The sequence below is a fragment of the Buteo buteo genome, chromosome 7 (assembly GCF_964188355.1).
Source record: "Buteo buteo chromosome 7, bButBut1.hap1.1, whole genome shotgun sequence".
In the NCBI taxonomy this organism is placed as follows: Eukaryota; Metazoa; Chordata; class Aves; order Accipitriformes; family Accipitridae; genus Buteo; species Buteo buteo.
In genome coordinates, this window is record NC_134177.1 from 41,220,244 (window position 1) to 41,240,817 (window position 20,574).

Sequence of the window (20,574 nt, forward strand, 5' to 3'; positions counted from 1 at the left end):
AGCAGTATGTTCAATTTATCGGTAATAGTTTTGAGATCAGAAAGGCTAGTCCTCAAAAGCACAGTCCAGTGAAACAACCCTTTATTTTCCCATTTGTACTGCAAGACTTCTTGCGACGTCAATCCTTCCCTTTCCTCCCACACACCACCTCCTTTCTGGCAGTGATATGACTTAACAAATAAATTGGCTTGATTGTTCTGGCACAAAGAACTGACTCAGCAAAGCCATCAGGGTTCGTTCTTTAAAACTCTCCTCCGGAGTAGGTCTACTCCTACCCCACTGCCTGAAGGTGAAAACGTCAAGTCTGTGGTGGATCAAGTGATAAATAGAGAAGTTGTCAATTAAAGGGTTTTGATATTAATATTTGCATTTTATTTAAGTCAAATAAAAGTAAGTTTATTAAAACTTCTAAAACATATTCTAAAATGATACGATGGTACCAAGTTCAAAATAAGGAAAAACCTCTCTAATTCATAGTTAACGTAATACATCTCCAACTGGTGATACTCACCCTAGCCAGGTATTTAATCTGATTCTCTGTAGTGACCTGAGCATTTCCTTGCTCATCAGCAGCAAACTGCACGTTCCCCAGATGCAGAACGCTAGCCACAATGCTCAGCAAATCCTAGGATGGAAGCAACAGGCAGAAACCAGGATGATGAAATGAACACACAGTGAGAAAAGGCAGTGAGATTTTTGTGTTAATTAACATTTTATGAGAACACTTTGGGTTGGGTTTTTTTCAGGATTTTTGCAGAGAATACATTCACTCTGAAGGCTGCCTTTGGTCAGAAATAACAAATCAAAGCAGAAAAATTCCTTAAGAGTAGGAAAATCAGCTGTGCTGTTAAACATGTCTTACCTCCACCTCATTGTCATTGAAGCCTATAACGGACAGGGCTCTTCGCACAATCTTCCAATCATTTTTATCATTTATGGAACTGACCCTTGCACAGTGACCCTAAAAAGACACGGTTTGATATAAATAAGTAAATAATTGTCAAAGATATATTCCTCATGCTCAATACACTTCTGCCATATGTTTCTTTTTATAGCAGTCATCTCACTGTTATTTTTGAAGTGAGGGAAGGAAACTACAAAGTCAACTGAGAATGTATCGGTCCTATAATAGAACGATATTGTAAGAATTACTAGTTAACGCACACCTTTACTAAATAGTGATACTGTTGTGGGCTCTTTTCAAGGCCCAGCCTTCGCAGTAAGTCCTCTTCCCCTCCTTCTAGCAGCTGGTAGAAAATGTGGAAGTTCCTCTCTCCATGATTCTGGTGCACAACTCGGGATTTCTCCAGGAGGTAGTTCAAGATGTGGCCCCCAACAGGAGCCCCCTAAATCAAACCAGATACATCGAAATAGTTCATCAACACAGAGGAAAATATTTCTGCTTCTTGGTGGTCTATTCAAAGACAAATAGCATACAAAATAATAGCCTACAAGAACACAGAAAATGATCTGTCATTTTGTATCACATCTCTATTTCAGCTAAAACATAGTGGCAATTTGAGTTTTGACATGTAAGCAAAATGAGCAATCAAGCGACAATAACATACCATTATACAGATAGTGGCTATAGCACATACTGAATGGGATCTTGACTTGTGTAAAATTCCTTCTAAGGAGGAATTCAACACACTGGAAAAGCAACAAAACTGTGAGTGTGGAGGGATTACATACCGAGACATTTAAATGACTGCAGTATGCCAAGCTACTTGGTTCTTGCACTATGTTAGTCTTCATAGTATGGGACAATTTGGATCAGAATTGAAACAAATGCTATGCAAAGTTACACAGGATAGAGATTTTCTTCAGATCGCAGCTGGCTTATGTGGATTTAGTTTGGGAGCATCCATTTGCATGGTGCACATATACCCTAGAAATAAGAGGATTTAATGTATCTCCTTATATAGAGAAATGAGGGAAGGAAGAAAGGAAAGTGTGTACTATAAAATCCTCTGGAACCAAAGTTTGCTACCACAGACTCTGCTTATGCCATTGGCAAGGGAATGCAAAACAATCACTCCATGCACGCATCCGTACAAGAAAGCACAGGCAACAGAGACTTGCTATGACCAGGAGCAGTTCTGAAGTATAAAACAGATTTTAAGTTACCCTGTAATCAAACTGCACATCCATGTATTTCCCAAATCGGCTGGAGTTGTCATTCCGAAGGGTTTTTGCATTTCCAAAGGCCTGAAATGAAAATGATTAGAGGAAAATAAATAAGTATCAAATAAGATTATTTATAAACACTCTGGTGAAGCTGCCAATTGCTTCTTTACAGCCATTAAAGCCTAAGTTTTTCCTTTTTGCAAGGGAAACCAGGAAGGAAGCAGATTGCTACCCAAATTCTAATGCTGATCTTTACACCCAGTGCAAGCACTGCAGATGGAACATGCCTCTGAAAACATTTCCACCCCCCCCACCAAGCTTATTTTAATGCCAGTTCACTGCTGACAACATATGTCATGTCTGACAGTCTTTTCAAAGCTTCCTCTTTCATCACAGCTATTTGCTTACAGTCACCCGCAGCTCCCCTGACGGCAGGCACTATCCTAACAGGCCTAGACCTGCCAGGCTTTCCTCTCTCATGGGGAGCACACCTTTCCCGTGCACGCAGCACGCATTTGAGCACAGAGCAGAAATATCAAAGGGAACTACAAAGACAGCGCAGCACTGGACACTAGAGGACACCACAGCACTAGAAAACACACCCACAAATGCATTTAACAGAGGGCAACGCTGCCCACAGCAGACGCGTCCGCTTCTGGCTTTGCAAACTTATGCAGCGCACCACAACCCTTCCCACGCCAAATGCCTCTCTCCCTGCAGCCCGGCCACTCCAGAATTGCTCCTGGTGGACTGGAAAGGGCCAAGTGAGTTCAGCAGCAGACAGCCATTTCCTTGGCTTGGAAGCAGACTGGGATTCCCCTGTGTGCAGTGCAAACGATCTGCCCGTGTGCCGTGAACCAGTGTTCCCGGAATACACTATCCGCTCTGCACAGACAGCTCAGTCATGCCCAGTGGGGTCCAGCTGCCCCCACCCCCTCAGCTGGAAAATGTGAGTGCTGCCGGTATGACTCAATGTCAAGTTTCCACGCTGCGGGCTCTAGAATTACCTCCAGGACGGGATTGGATTGTAACAGGCGGTCCTTCACGGTTTCAACCTGCTGACTGGCTGGACAGGTCACGGCGTAGTACTGCAGGATCTTCTTGGTGGCCTCCGTTTTGCCAGCCCCGCTCTCCCCAGAGATCAGAATACACTGATCCTTCCTCTCCGTGCGCAGGGAGCGGTACGAATTGTCTGCAATAGCGTAGCTAAGGGACGATGATAATCAGGCATTAGTTTGTTTCCACAAGTGAAGGGCATAGACTCCTCAGCTAAGACTATCCCACAGTGTGAACCCCTAGCAGAGACACTGCAAAAAGAAGTATGTGCCCATGGGCTGGAGCATATTGCTTCCGCACACTGGTGATGACACAGGAGACTGCTGACATTTCTATATACATCTTAACCACTGAGCCAAGTTTCTGCAGGGCAGTAGCCCAAATCTATCAAATTCCTTTAAAAATTGTTCTTTTGACTCTCTGTGATGAGAAGAGTTTCTGTAGAAGACGACTAAATGGTGCAGATAAACTTACTTTTCTAAATACGCATGATCTCTCAACATTGGTACCGCAAGACAAAAAACCTTTACGTTCAAGAAACATCTTGTTTTCCATCAATCTTTATTCTAGCTTATCTTTTAAGTGATGACACACTCAGAAGGTCATAATTGCACTTTGCTATCTGGGTGGCTCCTATAATGTGGCTCCAGAGTAGCCCAACCTCTCGCAGCTTCTCTTGGATTCTAGAAAGAATGGGATAAACCAGCACAGCATCCTGCAGGTTACTTAAGCTACCATCCAACTTAGGCCAAACGCTACCCAAAATACCAGATGGTTCCTCCTGCCTGCGTACAGCCAGAGTTTATTGCTGCTGGCTCTGGAGCCCTGCTTCTGCCTTTGCTGCTTTTTCTTTCTCTTTTCCTCCCTGTGATAGACCAGACAGGATCTTATACCAAGAATCACACACACGCTTTTACACCACCAGGGAGCAGGAGGACGAGCCTGACAATGGTGGCAACTAGCCCAGATAGGTGCAATGGAAGAGGATAAAAGAGGAGCGTTAGCCCTTCACGATGCTCTCATATAAGACAATATTTTCAGCTGTCTTACATGTGGTAATCAAGCAGATATCCTGTCTTCATACACCTGACAACCTTTCAGTAGCTTTGCTTTTTTTTTTTCCCCCAACTTTCATGCTGTGAAATTAATTAGAAATAATCACACCAAAATAACAGCCGTGGCCTTCTCAAGTCTATTAATACTTGGTGCTAAGGCAACACCAATGAGCTACCTAGCAACACAACTGCACACTTACCCCACTAAAGTCATCAAGTCCTTCTCTTCCCATCCAAATTCTGTCTCTGGAGTATTTTGAAAACAGCTGAATAAATGTAAATTTCATTTAAATTTTAAGAACTACCTCTAGACTGCGTGCCTTTATTGGGTGCTTTTATAGTACTGTAAGTTCAAGCAGAAAGCTAGCAGTCATGCATACCACATACAGAATCACTTTACTTAAAGATGTTTATGGTCCCATTTGTAGTCACCATCTCTGAGCCCCCAGCAGGCTATAAATAGGACAGGATGTGACAGATCACACTGGGAAGTATGCTGTGTTTCAAGCCCATAGGGATAACTTTTCTCCTTTGAATGACTACATGTGACGCGCTTCCCAGAGAACCCACCGCTCAGGCCTAGCCTTAAACTATTTTGACACTGGAATAGCCATCTTGAAATACTTTGGCTTTCTAGAATCAGTTTAGAATAAGAGAAAGAGGAAAAAAGACACCTGAAACACTGTAAAAGGAGAAGCACAGAGTACTACACTACAGAGCGTTTCAGTGCTCCTCAGAGTATTTTTAAATGCATAAATAATCAAATAATGTAATGTAAATAATAAAATGTTGTAATTTTTTTAATGGAACGATAAAAACAGTTAACAAAAAATACTGTTTTCCCAGTTGGAGCAACACTGGTATTCGGTACCGCAGTTCTCAAGGGTTTCCTTACGAGCTGCACATTTTGCATTTCCTATGGGACTCGTTAAAACAAGAAAAGAGAACAGCCTAAGAAATAATCAGCTGCTTTGTGATTTAAGTCACTTTGTGTAGCATGTACAGGAATTAAAGCATATCTGCTTAGCGCTTCATGTTATGTGTGAGCATTGCCATCATGCTCAGTCCTGTACCTACTGCACACAAATAAAAAGGTAGCCACAAAGTCCCAACGATTTTCCAGAGAGTCACAAAATTCTCACCGAAGGACAAAGAAGCCCTTAAGAGTGCCCTGATCGCAGGCAAAAGTGGCTGCATCGAGGCCCGGTCTCCGCCTGGAAGGCAGGACTGAAGGTAACCCATGCGGCAACAACAACGTGCAAGTAGGGGTTGACAGCGGAGTTAAGGCTGGGGGTGAGGCTGGACAGCCTGCGGCCGGAGTGCGACCCCTGCACCCTCTCAGCTGCCTCGCCACGAACTGCCCGATGCTGATTTAAGCCACTGCCGGTTACTTCCTTGGGGCAGATCTCTTAGTTGGGGCACACAGACACCACGTATTGACACATCTAGATCGAGGGGCGAACTCAGCAGGTTTGAATGCAAGTTTTTTCAGGTTTAGTTGTTCCCCATATAGGTCCACATAAAAAGCCTGAAACACTATAAAAATCACATTTTTATCGTAACAAGTACAACTTCAAGTGTTCAGACTTTCCCAAGTAATGGTGTTTCTCTCCCTCTCTGTGCTTGCAGCGCATTCTGGTTTGCTTACTCTCCTGGGCTATGTGCCAGTAATAAGAAACAATCCAAGCAGTTCGCTCAATAATATCATTTACTCTTCCAAGGCCCCTTTAAAAAACAAAGCCCAAAACACACACACCACAAAAAAAACCTCCAAGAGGTGCTCAGAATTTGGCCCTTGGTCCTGAAAGAAAACATTTTGGAGCCAAATGTCTTGTGCTCTCAGTCATCTTTCTCTTTCTGTCTGATAAAAAAATTCAAATGCTTTCAAAAATAACTTTAAACCTCAAACTTTTTTTTAAAATGGGAAATTGGGAATGCTCACCAGGCCAGACCATGTAAATAAATACATTCCTTGTTCCAACAGGCTGATGGTATCTTAGCAACAAGGGAAATACCAGATAAATATTGGTCAGGCAGTAACAGCAGAGGTAGGAAAGAAACCACCACACATATAGACGCACTCTTTCCCCTAGCTAGCCTTATGCTGAATGAGCGATGTAGCAGCAGGGGAAACTCACAGCCCGGACACGCAGACCCCAAGTAACCCTGGAACAATGAACTCCTGTCCTGCCAGGGCTGGGTAAGCAGCTCTGTTCCTCCAGCCAGGAAGGAACCAACTCCCTTTCCAAATACTGCTCTTGCAAAGGCAACTCATCCTCTTTGGAGAGAGGAACAGGAATAGAAAGAGCCATACACCACACCCTCCGAAGGATCCTTTATATCCCTATGATTTTTAGCGCTGCATCTGGGACGAGGAAAAGTCCTATTTGCGTGTTTTCACATGTTATTATTGCACACGCCTGTGTGGGAACGGCACAAACTGCACTGTTTACCCACAGGCCACTCACAGGTGAGGAGAAACTTCATAGAAGCTGACACCACGGTATCGCTCCATGTTCTGTTTACTGTAGATTTCCAGTTCCTTGTACGGATTAACAGACACCAGAACCGAGCCAATGTATGTCTGAAAAAGAGAACACAAAGCAGAGAGGTTACAGAAGGTCTGGCAGCAGATTCTCTGAGAGCCCAGACTGCTCTGAAGGCCGTATGTTGTTGACAAGGGCTGCCTGCGGTGCTGCACTGGGGATGCTGCTGAGGGCGTCCAAAGAGGCCAAGGGTGCTGAAGAAGCAACCTCTTAGTGCAGTGAGAATGACACCGGGGGAGTTACACTAGACATGTTATCCTTGCTGGATAAACAGCACCTGCAAACAGTTTTCATGCTTCTAACAAGCAAGAATACCGGATTATTTCTGACATAGGTATTTCTGTATATATACCAATTAGGATCAAATTCAAGCCTGGGGTTGCTGAAAGCCCACCCCAGAGTGAAATCATGAGATAGAAGAATGTAGTGTGAGTTGGATTTTCAGTGCTGACAAGACCTGTAAATGCCAGCAGACCTCAACTGGAGCACTCCAATGAGTCCCTACATCTGTTAACATGACAGTATCCCAAACTAGTTCTGACACAAGCAACCATGGCCTATTAAAGTTGATACCACCATCTCCAAATCCAACTGCAGAGCAAAGCTATGGTATGCCTTCTGCAGCAAACACCCAAATTCAGGTCACTGATGAACTCACATAGATCAGATTCTCCTTGAAGCGCTTACGCAGATTTTCAATAAATGCTGCTTCGCTGGTGAAGTTCTCAAGCAGGACAAAATCCTGCACCCCCACACGGTCGCGGGCTGTCAGAGCGCTCTCCATGGTCAGCCGAATACCGTTAGTCCCCGCTCCCTGCAAGGAAAAGCAGAGGAAGGTTGGGATATCTGTCTGTGGTTTTGTATGCAGCTCACTGAGTCCGCAAGAACCGTTAACCACAATTCCCCATGGACAACCTACAAACAGGAGAGGATGTTAGAATAACCCCACTATTGTTGAAAACGCTCGTCAATGTATACTAACCCTTTATCAACTGGCTTATACTAATTGCTTTGATGGAAGACAAGCCAGCATTAGGGAAAAGTTAGTGCTAAATTTCCAATAACTTTAAATCAATCAATCAAACAAGCATTTCATAAAGAGAATAAAACTTGGATTTCCTTTCCCAGGCATCCTTTAGCAGGAGTGAGGCTGAAATGTGCTCTCTCTACTTTCCTCTCTCATCACGGGAAGACATTGAGGTAAGGAATCTTTGATGACTAATGATGATTCATCTCACGAGCAAAGAGCTTCACATTGCTGACCAATTTAAAAGCCTTAGCAAGATACTCAACGGGGAAATTCTGGGAAGATTCAGAACTAATGAGAAATGGGCATTTCTGCATCCCATGCCACTGAATTTAGACTGTGACACTAACATCCCATGCATCAAGCAACTTCTATTCCCTGACCCTCTTTTAAACGTTACATTTTCAATGTGATGTGGTTCAGACACGACCATCTTTGGAAAACACAGGTCTGCTGACTTCTTCATTCAACCTCACGTACTAAAACAGGGAGAGGAAATGTGCACCAAGTGACTCAGTCGCTACTTGCAGGGAAAATTTCTACACAACAGACAGACGATGTACAAGGCATAGAAGACAAGAGACACTACAGAAATCAGAGACTGGAGATACAATGTATTAAACCATCTGCCTCACATCTGTCTGCATGTCCTTATCATATTCTTAAATCCTTCTTACTTTGCAAAATCCTAACAGCAAGCACCCTTCTCCTAAATCTTCTCCCTAAAGCACTAATGCACTTCAGAGAATCTGTTTTTATATTCTGGGACGTTGCCATCACTGGTACAAACACCACTGGTGCTTGTTCATAAACAGGCTCACGCAGTAATAGCAATAACCAGCCACCCTCTCCTGTAGCACTGTTACAAACCGGGAATGCCGGATCCCTGCTGCAATACTACTGTCCAGCCCCAAAACCCTGCACAATGATGTAGATGATTTTTGCTGACTCACGTTGTCAGGTAGTTCCTTTCTGCTCCTTCTCAAGATATAATAGTGGTCAGAGCACAGGGACTGATGGAGTGCAGGGAAAAAAAATAAAAACAACCTTGGTCAGAAGAAAATTTACCTTAAGTTTTGTTAAGTAGTAATAAAGGCAAGACCCACTTAAGTATAAATTTGGGCCCAAACGGGTGCAAATCCCCTCAATCTGCAGTTGTTTAGAGTTACCAATCATTTACAAATGCAGTTTTGCCTATTTCTGCAAGTTATAATTGACTTCCTTCCCAAAAGCCCAGTGCCTGGACATAAGTGATTGCATTAAACTAGCAGCTTTCAGAAAGAAAAATTAGTTTCTCCTGGAAATCTCAAATCCAGACCCACTCTAATGACTCAAACACCACAAAGAAACATCATTTTAATTTCCCTTTTTATTTTTTCCAATCAGTCTCATGGTCTGGAAGGCCTGATTTCTCAGCTTTGAAAGATCCCGTTTTGGAGGAATTCTGCGGGTACTGTCATTAAGTAATCTTTTTAAAATGCCCCAAACTTTCTAAGCCAATTCCTCCACACCTTCAGCAAAGTGCTTTGTTGTCATCTTCTACTCTCCTTGCCAAGGTGAAGAGGAAAGGCATAAGCCCTAGAGAAGGAAGGTGGTGAGATAAAGGACAACACTGGCAAAAGAAATAGAGATAAATCACATACAAATAAACTCTGCCTAGAAATTAGAATCCTTCTACCAGAGCAGTGCAATCCTGGAGCAGGTTTTGGACAAGATAATGGGAACAAAGACAAAACCAAAAGAAAATAACTAGTTTTCAAGCGGGTAAGTTTATGAATACAGTTTTAAAACACAGCTGCCTCAAAAACAACTGAAGAGAACTTACACCCTTGCACAGTTAATCCAAGTTTATATAATCCTAAAGACTTTCACAGAAAACGTCACTTAGCAGTTTCAGCAGCTCTTTCATCAGCCACTCCCTCCAGCTCAGGACAAACTGATCCCAGCTGTACACATCCAGCCTAAGGAAGAAGCAATCTATCCTACTCATAACACAGAAAATTGCACTTCGGCCGCCTCCTCTGGGACAGGCATTTAAGGCTAAGTAGCTTTCAGTTTCCTCCACGCTTTTTTCTCCTCATTCAATTCCAGCCTCTCTCCGTGAGAACAAAATAAGTACCTGAAATTTTCAGTCAGTTTACAAAAAAAACCCTAAATGCATCTTTTCAGCAATAATTAAATGTGACCAGGTTACCTAGTTGACGTGATGCAGTCAGATTCTCCAGAATATAAACTTTAATCACAGTGTTGTACCCTCCCAAGCCTCAGTTCAATGCAAATGTAAACATCAGTCATAAACCACAGCTGAGCAATATGTGCTTCTCTGTGCCATTTGCTCATTTGCTTTATTGCTTATGTCCAAATCTACCACCAACTTAAAATGTCAACATTAACTATTTGACTGCCAATAACATCAACAGATACAATGTAAAAGGAGGTGAATGTAAATTCTTTTTGCAAAATGCAAACAGAGCGGTAATGCAGAAGAAAGTGGGGAAAGAAGACACTATTTAGAAAAAAAATAATCACAGTGATGATGATATGTTCCTACTGAATGATGAGTGTTACAGTAAGGCACTGAATAAATTAAAATAACTAAAATGTTGGTTATTTTGTGTTAGCAGGCAGACATCAAATCTGGTGGCTGTAAATTAATGCTAGAAAACCCACTTGGGGGGGGGTAAATATGTTACAGTGAAGCTAATTAACCATTAAAGCAGTTTGCCTATGGACAGGACTGGCTCCCTTAGCATCTTTGCAGAGGATAGATTTATCCCTGCTAAAATGCCTCCGGCTGACATACAATTCATTTACAACATCCTCTGCTCTGTGCTATGCAAGAGATCAGCTTGGACAACTCTGAAAGCCCTGTGGCAGGGAGTATGTATTCCAGATAATTAGAAGTATACAGGCTGTGAGGGTCTGTTTAGACCCTTCCTTGTGAAAATCAGTTTTTCTTGAAGCTGCTAAGAGAGCACAGTGGTAGACGAGCTGTTCCGACAGTGAGAACATGGACAAAAGCACCGTCCCACCTGCCCTCTGTGCAGCTGCACCCTTTGGCTTGCACTGGCTCTAGTACTTGTGCAATGAACTAGACTGGAAATCTGACACGGATTAAAACTAACTGCGATTATTTTTTTTATTATTTTAATCCAGGTCTTTCTCCCACACATCATCACTCACAATGGGTAACAGATACAGCGGCACAAGATTGGGAACCGCAACGGAGACGGGGAGGAGCAAGCATTTCAGCAGCAGGGCCAGTTCCTGCCATTTTTAAGTGCTTGTGAAACTATCACCTAAAAGGCACGTCTAAGGTTCAACATCACCAAACGGGAACACATCTCCTCCTTTGGACTTTGTCTCCCTGGCACGTGCTCACACAAGCAATTACCTTTCTCTAGGCTGAACCAACGCAACTCACTAAGCCAGCAAAACAATGACCAGGAAAAAAGAAGTTGGTAGTTTCTGTCAACATAGTGAGTTGAATCACCTTACCATGGGATCAAGGGGAGTGTCAGACCCAGGGCAAGGAGGAAAGGGAGCACAGTGCCCTTCTGACAGCAACAGGTAGTTAGGTTAGCTCCACCATGTGCAACTTCACCCTGCCGATAGGAATCAAAAAGAGGACTAGGCTAAGGATCGCAAGCTTTGTAGGATATACTGTACCAATGCCACCACACCCAGCACAGGCTGCGAACAGGGAATTACAAAAATCTGTGCAAACTCCATCTGACCTTGGTGGTGTGGGTTTAGGAGTGTCTGTGCCCTCTCTCAAACTTGCTTTTCATCCCATACTAAAATCACTGTCCTAACAGTCACTCCTGCTTAACAGAGTACAAGCTGACTTTTGCCACTCCGTTTCTCAAATCCACCCGGCGGTAAAGTTCCAAGGGACTCATTCCCACACTATTTTAACCCACTCTTTGCTTTTAATCTCTTCTCCAGAGCCGACAGCACAACAGTGGCTCACTGCCAGGAAAGGAAAAGCTGTCACTCCTGAATGGTGGGGACCGAGCCAGTGCAATTACCAAAGCGGTACTACTTCCACATGCCTTTTTCTTCCGTGTGATTAAATTTTGGGAAAGACTTTCAGCTGGTGTAAATTGGTGCTGCTGAACGCAGCCTGCAGAGCCAGGTTTATGTTGGCTGAGGTTCCAGCCTTTCTTTGTGTTCATACAAGAGAGTCAACAAGACCAGAAAATACCCTTCACAAACAGCTCCTGGGAGTACAAAAGCATTCAAGACTATACCAAAGAGTTTCCTAAACTGAACTAGTAAGCCTCTGACCTATTATTGTGAAGGTGTAAACAAATATTTTTCTTTTAAATGACGCTAAATGCCAAAGTATGATAAAGACTTTCCTCTGCTTCAGACTTGGAGATCTAATACACCTCAAAAATGAAAACCAAGACATTTTGCTCTGCACGACAAAAAACAAAGTACTTGAGTCAGTCAGTCTGAGCACATCGGGGAAATTTTCTTTTGTAATGCAAGACGGAGGGCAACTCTGCCACAAGCACAGGAGTTCAGGGGTGATATCAACTGAGCAAGAGAAACTCCCACCGCTGCTTTGCCCATCAGCTGGTCTGTGGCTATGCAATACCCAGTAGCCCAACATGCATGTAAGGAAGGAGTCCTTTACACCAAAATTTCCCAGCCTTGATTTTCCCAGAGGGATACCTGAGTGGTCAGTGTCAGCACAGCAATTCCAGACGCACAAGCGCTGCTGCCTGCTGAGAGAACAGGCAGCACCTGGCAGCACAGGCAACTCTGACTCCTTCCTGGAGCATCCGTGAGTGATACATGTGAAAACACCTGGAGCTCTCAAAGTGAATGAATGGTATCATATGGAGCAGGGAACCTTTATAATCATCTGATGTAGAAGAAAAGTCACACAACGTAAACAAGGTTTCTGCTTCTACATCTAAAATGTGTGTTTTAATATTTTCCTCTGACAGTGCATTTTTACAAATTAGCTAGTATCCATTCAGTAGACCAGGAGACTTACGCTAAAACGACTGCAGGAAGCGGGTGCTGTATAGAAAGAGGCAGGCATCTTTATCTCAATATCAAGCAATAGATGATTGATCTGTGGGTTCCAGAAATAGTTACAAAGCCGGGAACGGAAGAACAGGCAAGAACCAAATGTAAGTGGGAAGGGAAATTCAGATTAGATTCTGGAAGACAATAATAAGTCTAAACCAAGAACGAACTTCTTGTGGGGAGGTGGCAGTTAAAACACATTTGTCTCCTGGATAGTATGACATTCTTCACTGCCATGCCAAAGCTGCAGGAAGGGAAAAAAAAATTCCTCTGATTTCTACTCCACTCTACAGCCTGGGAAAGGGTTTGGACACAGCATGGGCTAGACAGAAGAGCAGACAAAAATCAACTCTTTTATCCAGGGCCTCAGTTCCTGAGGTGCAGAATGGGATAGCTCCTCTTTCCTTTTACACAGAGAAAGCAATAATGAAAACAACTGTGGTGGACCTGGACCAAGGGATCTTAGTCAAGCATTTGCCACCTGCCAGCGAATCCCTGACACGTTGAAGTGCAACCACTTAGGATCCTCCTCCCTTTCGCCACACTGAAAAGTTAGCTGCACATTTTAGACACAGAAAACTCCTGTCAGTCAACAGCTGGGCTGGAAAGAGGGTTCCCCAAGAGGCAGTTCCATATCTCACGTAAAAATCCTCTGCAGCCAACCACATGGATTTATCTGCACTTTCTGAAGCCATCTGAGCTCAGACAATCATTTATATGACCCAAACCTCAGGTATTGGACTTTTTTAATGAAAAAATGTAACAACTAAATGAAACATTGTATTTTGCTTTTAATTACATTAGCCCAATGAAGAGTGCAGGATTTCCCACAAGGTGATAAGCTGTTCTGAGGAGACAACTTGAGAAAAATCAGAACTGTCAAGTTGAATGGGATCAAAACCAGGTAACAACTCTGATGACACAGACTAGTAGAGTTAAAGGCAACAACTTCAACTTGCAAAAAAAATTACCGTGTCAGCAGCTGCCACTCAAGGACCATTTATAGCAGAATTGTTTTTTATTCTTGCTTCTTTTAGAGCAATACATTGCCAACAAAAGAATGTCTAGAGTTGGGGAGCAGTTGCCCATGCTCAGAATCCGGTTCTCCCTCTCTGATACCTCCCTCCTGATCCTAAAACACATGTTAAATGGATTTATCTATAGAACACACTATTAAAAAAAAGGAGAAAGAATTGCCACTTCCTTGACTAATTTCTGTAAACAATTTAAGTCTTCCATGATTTAAGTAGAGACAAACTGGAATACATTAAAACATAAAATAATCAGAAAATACAGGGTAAGCAAGCTTATTCTGCTCTCACAAAGATTTCCTATGTCCCCACTAGCAAATTGCCTACAAGTTGAAGTTCTGCCTCCCTCACTTTCCAAGCTACAAAACCATTTAACCTCCCACCCTAAAATACAAAGCAGAATGGGAAACGTGAGCAATGTATCACACCGTGTGCATTATTTTAAGTATCCATTAATGCACGTAGGTTGTGGGGAGTTAGAACTGTGAAAGCAGAATTTTAATCTTTTGAAAAACAATAATGCAGGGTGTGGATGTTGCTGCAACTAATGATGACTCTTTAATATATTATCAATGACATTTGACACTTGCAACATTTAGAACAGTAAGAATCCATTCTAAGGAGCTCAAATCTAAATTAAAAATACAAATTATGATGGCCCAGAAACCAAAGAAAGCCATGGATTTGCACGGCAAGCAGGTAATATAATTTGTTCAATGTTTATAACATAATTATATTTTCTAGACTTTACTTTTTTTGGGGGTGGGAGGGTGGTAAGTTAGGAAAAAAAGAGAAGCAATTAGTAGTGAAAAGAAAAAAGTAATTATAAGAACTGATTTAAGGAGAAGAAAAATGTTTAGCCCTAAGAGGGGATGCTGATATTTCCATCAACAAGCTAAATATAAAACAGCAGTAAGAAAAATGAACTAGGCAAACCAGAAAGATCACCAAGGCTGGAAAAGTAAATACACTGAATTTCTATATTTAGGGAGCTGACATTTTTGCTCCTGAGCAGATGACACAAGCTGTTGCTAGTTAAAAGATGTTGCTGATCACAGTATACATAGCAGTACTACTACCTGTGACCTCAGGTCACAGGCTTGTGCATCCCACAGTAGCTTCAGAAGCCAAACAGATGGCATAAAAAGCAAAAACTCAGATCACTGCCCTTCCAAATAAGTTCTGCCATTGACTTCCAGATCAGATGGAGCAGGTGAGAGGGGAGCAGAAACTCAAACGCTGGCCTACAGATGAGAATCATGGCATGCACTTGCTCCTCCTGCCTCCCTGCTTGCAGCAACAGGGTGCTGACCCTGCGCCCTTATCCACTGCTCTTTGATAACTGCTGTTGTATTCCCCCCTAAATGCACACACTCTTCTGCCTCTCTCACTACCAATACTGCAGGTCTCACACTCTTACTCTTGCAGGACTCTGCCCTTCCCCACATCAGATGTTTCCACCTTCTCCACTGGATTCCACACACCCCACACAACCATTTCAGACCATTATGTCTTTCAAAGACAGTAAAACTTTCCAAACAGAACAAGTACTGCAGTGCATTCCCAGGGCACGTGAAGGGCACTTCACACCCACATGTTCTCTTGGGGAATATCAAGCACCACCCTAGACAACATCACTGCTTATCACACTCTCGTGTATCACATCTAAAAACCTTTCTCTATATCCACTGCTGTACAGAGGTTTGCTGGCCCCACCGTCCTCCACGTCAACAGAAATCCAAGCACAAGCCTTTCGAGCACTATCATCTCCACCTTCAAATCTGCTGCTGCAGGGAGGGACTAGGCAGGTCCTCCAGAAGCTCTGCGCTTCCCTTCATCACTAAGACCCTTTCTCAGACAGTGGTCAACACTAGACTATTTGGGAAAACATGCAAGGATCTCTAGATTGAGCAGGTATGGGATACCCCAAGCCCCATGCTAACTCTTCTTCAACACTCAGAGAATTGCTTCAATCTACATACATAATGTTTTCAATCCTTCTCTTCCGAAATTTGGTAAGTTTACCAGTTAAAGCCTTGAACATTCTTATCCAGTCAAAAGCCCACATACACTTTTTTATAACGTTCCCTCATTCCTGACGTCCAGATCTTCCAGTGTCAATGTATTCCATGGCCCAATTACACACCGTATTAAAATAATCTTTGCATCTCTTTGGCAACTTTTAAGTTAACTGAATGTCCCTCTTCCTATGTTACAACACAGAAAAAGGGAGCTCACGATCTGCCTTCTCTATGGCACTATTGTATATATTATTTTTAATCCTCCTCTCTTACTCATCTCTTTTTCCAGGTAACAACCTTAGTCCTCTCAATCTTTTGCCACATACTCATTTTATTAAGCTCCTGGTGGTTGTCCTGCAAGGCCGTACAGAGACCCAGGCTTTCTGGTTGTCGCTAAAACATGGACAAAGTTTTGCTAAAGTAAATACAGCCCGGAGGAACCGAGTGGCAATGAGTCCTTAAGCAGGTATTTCCTGGCATTCCTTAGTGTGGTAGTCACAGAAAAAGAAGCCCATGTCCCTGGGAAGGAGACAAGTAGATCCCAGTACCAGTAGGGTACATTCACATCCTCATGCCCCTTCCACCCAAGCAAAAGCTCCACCCTTTCTTCTCCCCTAACGCAGAGCATGGTTTTCCCCCTCTCTTCCCACTTTCTCAACTCTCACCTTGGCTTCCTCCTCAAAACATATTATCTCCTGGGTTTTTTATCCTATTTAAACCCTTTTCACATAACTTTCCAATGAAGGGGTCTTTCCCAAAGCAGGCTGAAGCATTTCACTTTCCTGCTGAAACCTTGAAAATTTATCTCCCTTCTTCTCAGACTAGATACACATCTGAAAGCTGCAAAAACACCAAAACAGTTGAATAAATCTTACCGCGCCTCTGAACTTCATTTCTGCCTCCTGCCAGCTCCCGCAGCACTTGCAGAGACTTAGTTTACGCTGCTGCAAAAAGCAGGAATCTGAGGACAAGTTCTCTCTTCTGTCAGTTGCCTTTTTTTTTTTTCCACGACATTTTCGGTGCAGTCAGAACTCTCTCCCTCCCACCAGCTCCTACTGGAGCATCCTGGAGAGGGCGTTTTCCAAGAAGAAGGAGAGGAACTCTCCTCCCCTCCCAAAGAGGAGAGACCGACGTGCACAGATCATGAGAGGCAGTCCAAGAGAAAACAAGTCAGCCGTCCTCTGCCTGCAGCCTGGTGCGGAGTCCCTGCTGCCCAATGACAGGGAAAAACGGAAAGAAAAGTAATCACAGGCACTGGAAAACCTGGTGCAGAGCCCAACACGCAAAACCACAGCAAACAGGACAGGAAGCGATATGCTCCATTACAGCAAGTTTTTGCACTGAAACAGCAGCAGCATCAAGAGGGCTCCCCAAACCCACTCCCAACTCACCCCACCACAGCAAAATCTCCTGGGCTTACAATTACACTTGTAATCACTCTCTCAGCAAATCAAAGGACCACAAAGAGTCCAAGGGTAAGATGTAGTTTGCCTTGACAGTCCCTGCAAGGACTTAGTGTACTGGCTCAGCAGTATTTTATTCCAGAAACAGTTTGAGACAGCCACCCTCAAAACACCCACTCTACATGGAGGTCCCCGAGGTCCTTATCATAAAATAACCTGCACTACTAAGATCCTTCCTAGTAGGACACAGTCAAGCCACTGCTGCCCTTGGTCTCCAGCCCTTGCAAACAGAAGTAGCACGTTTAGCTGTCTCCAAGGCCATCGGGGTTTGGTCTCACACAAAAAAATTAATGGCCATAGCTACACTAAGAGTGTGAAAAACCATCATCACCCAGAGATAAGGGCATTCTGACCAAAATCAAAATGTATATGCAGCCTTTGCTAGCATTAGGTGGAAAGTGAAAGGATGAGAGGCAATGGACACAAGCTGGAAGAAGGGAAATTCCAATGAGAGATTAGGAAATTTTTTTTCACAATGAGTGCTGTGAAATACTGGAACAGGGGCCCCAAGAAGTTGTGAAACTCCATCCTTGGAGTTATTCAAGACTCAACCAGACAATGCCTGAGCAACCTGATCTAAATTGGCCCTGCTTGGAAGTGGGGTTGGACCAGAGATCTCCACAGGTCCCTACCAACCTAAAATTATTCTATGATTCTATTAATTATTTTGGTCCTCAATGGTCTAAGCTATATGTCCCTCCTAAAATAAATAACAGATATAGCAAGTAAAGCTACAGATCTGTTACAGACAGCACATTGCCCCAGAACAGGGCCCAGCCAAATACCTTCAGGTATTTCAGGTTGCAAGGAGTTCACATTATGAGCATACAAAGCTGCTGCCTGGCAGCTGCACAGGAGGCCAGGCAGACCCCTGAAGGAGATGAGTTCTGCCCTGAGCCAGAGGACCTGCCATTTCCAAGCATCAGTGACTAAAAAATTAGTCAGCCATTTGATCTGACTCGTAGCAGCTAACGAACACGATGGGTTTCTGTCTGCAAGTCTCCCAACACAGATAATCACAATCTGCACAAAGCATATTGCCACCCATTTCTCCTTTATGCCACCCTCCTAACGGACTCCTCTCCGAGTGATCTGTAATACGGGACTCTACAATTAGCCAAGAGCATGGCAAATGACTACAAACTAGATGCAGGTTTATCCACAGCATACAAGGCCCTGCCTACGCACACAAGGCAAAACTTGCACCTGCAGTTAGGTGGCCTCAAACTTAGTCTACCACTACAAACTCATCAGCTGAATTTTCAGAGCTCATTTGCTCTAAATGCATGCAGCCACATCTGCACTGAGCAAACATCAGCCTGATCCAACCACCACCTAATTTTCCACAAGAACCGTATCAAAATTAATGGGAACATAATCTTTCCTGCTGTGCAGCATCTTCTGAAAAGAGACTACTGCAGACTCTCTCTTGCATCTGTTCAAATACTTCAGAAATTTAGGTATCACACTGAAGTCTCCATCACACCGAGTGTCAGCTATCATCAACAGTTCACTACCATACGCAGGTGAACAGAGGTGGCAAACTGAATAATGCACTTGTGTCATTATGAAACTCTTTTGGAGGACATTACTTTTCTTCTCTTAAGTAGGGAAGGCTTTTCTCATGATCATAGGATAACAGATGAAAGCAGAAATAAACCAGTTCTCTTTCTCGAAGGGCCAAAGAGCCTTTTTAGGTGTATTAGTCTCAGATCAGATATGACTGCAGGACCCCAGGCAGCATGCAGTGCTACTCTACATATCTGCCCCAAACCAACATTTGCAAGCATCTCAGTTGTTGGAATCCATTTAAAGTGGTCCCTCGTGACAGTCGTCACCCAAGTTTTGCAACACCAAAAGGCAGGTTCTCTAACCATTGAACACACAGAGCCATTAAATCATTCCCAAGCTCAATGGCTGATATTTCATGACTGGCACTACCTGGACTGAGCTCTGCTTAAAGAGCGTTGTTGCTTTTTGTATTTTTCTTATCAAAATGCATACTTTCCAAATTCTATCACAGAAAGGGTAAAGTCAAGCTTTAAAGTAAAAAGATTTAAAACAAAAAGCTACTACTTGCTTTACTTTAAAGCTTTTTAAAGTTAAACAAGACTGTGCATGGCCACTACTCAGAGAGGAGGCTATTTAAAACCCAAGAAATGTAGCAGATGTTGTCAGTGGTTCAGTGCAGCACTCCTCTCTAATTAGCTCTGACCCAAGGCATTGATCCCAGAGATCCTGCGCTGTGGTGGGTGTCATTTGTCACGGGAAGAGGGTGCCAGCGGTTACAAGGATTTGTGATGAAGCTTGGATAACGCTTCTGAAGAGAGCTGTGGTGCCACCAGCTCTTCTGCCCTCATTAGATTCCATTTTGAAAAATTATTCATACTGCCTCTCAATTCTTGCACAACTATTTGCCATGATTTTTATTCTCTTCTTATCATCAACCAGCTGAGGAGTTAGGTGAATTATTAATGGAGGCAGCCTCAGGACACATTTCAGAGGTGGGTTTAGAATTGGTCTATTTCAGAGCATTGAAAGAAAGAGACCATACTCCAAAGCCCTGCTCAGCACAGGAGCACAGGTAAAATCAAAGGTAATCTAAGCTACATTTCCCAAACTGCGCCTCATTAGCCATTACTAAATCACAACAGCAAGCCCTGAGCCAGGAGTTCTCCAAGTATAATTAGAGCTGTAGCCTGGCAGCACTAATTCTTCAGGAGGAGAATGTCAGTTCTCCATCATAATTTCTCAAATCAGTCTAGTTGTAGCCAAACAACAGAGTCAATAAAACTCATGTTACAATTCCAAGTTATGTATTAGCACAGAGTTACCTTCACATTAACAACTTTACCTTTCCGCTAGTTTACACCTCCTAACACTTCTCAGAACACATCTCATCACCAAAAATGCCATGTAAGAGAAGAATATACAAGAGCCCAATATTCAGGAGGACATTTTTTACATGTTTCCCTTGGCTTTTTTATGCAGGAGAACCCTTTTATTTATTTATTCACTGGGAAGACCTTTACTCAATAAGGTGGTTTTTTTTCTGAAGTCAAACTACTGCCCAGCTCTCGTTGGCAAGGAAAACACTCCTGTGTGTGCGTTAGCCTAAATTGGGAGGCAAAATAATTGGAAAGCAGACATAACCAACATGATTTTGATTTAAAAGATCTTGATCCCGGACTACTAAGGTGAT

At 43.1% G+C, this 20,574-nt stretch overlaps 1 protein-coding gene across 7 annotated transcripts in view; it reads right to left on the reverse strand.

Annotated features, from left to right (window-relative positions):
• The window catches only part of MYO1C (myosin IC), a 60,703-nt gene that overhangs the window by 15,991 nt on the left and 24,138 nt on the right, over positions 1-20,574 (reverse strand). For 3 of the 7 annotated variants that reach the window (XM_075032631.1, XM_075032634.1, XM_075032636.1), the window contains 7 exons: positions 7,443-7,598; positions 6,707-6,822; positions 3,135-3,333; positions 2,128-2,208; positions 1,167-1,346; positions 863-961; positions 512-625 (listed from right to left, as the gene is read on the reverse strand). In XM_075032631.1, coding sequence (XP_074888732.1) covers positions 512-625; positions 863-961; positions 1,167-1,346; positions 2,128-2,208; positions 3,135-3,333; positions 6,707-6,822; positions 7,443-7,598 — 945 coding nt within the window. Of the gene's footprint in view, positions 1-511; positions 626-862; positions 962-1,166; positions 1,347-2,127; positions 2,209-3,134; positions 3,334-6,706; positions 6,823-7,442; positions 7,599-8,764; positions 8,825-11,309; positions 11,328-16,784; positions 17,119-20,574 lie in introns of those variants that run through there. The other 4 variants (XR_012651075.1, XM_075032630.1, XM_075032632.1 and 1 more) reach the window with 3 other exon arrangements.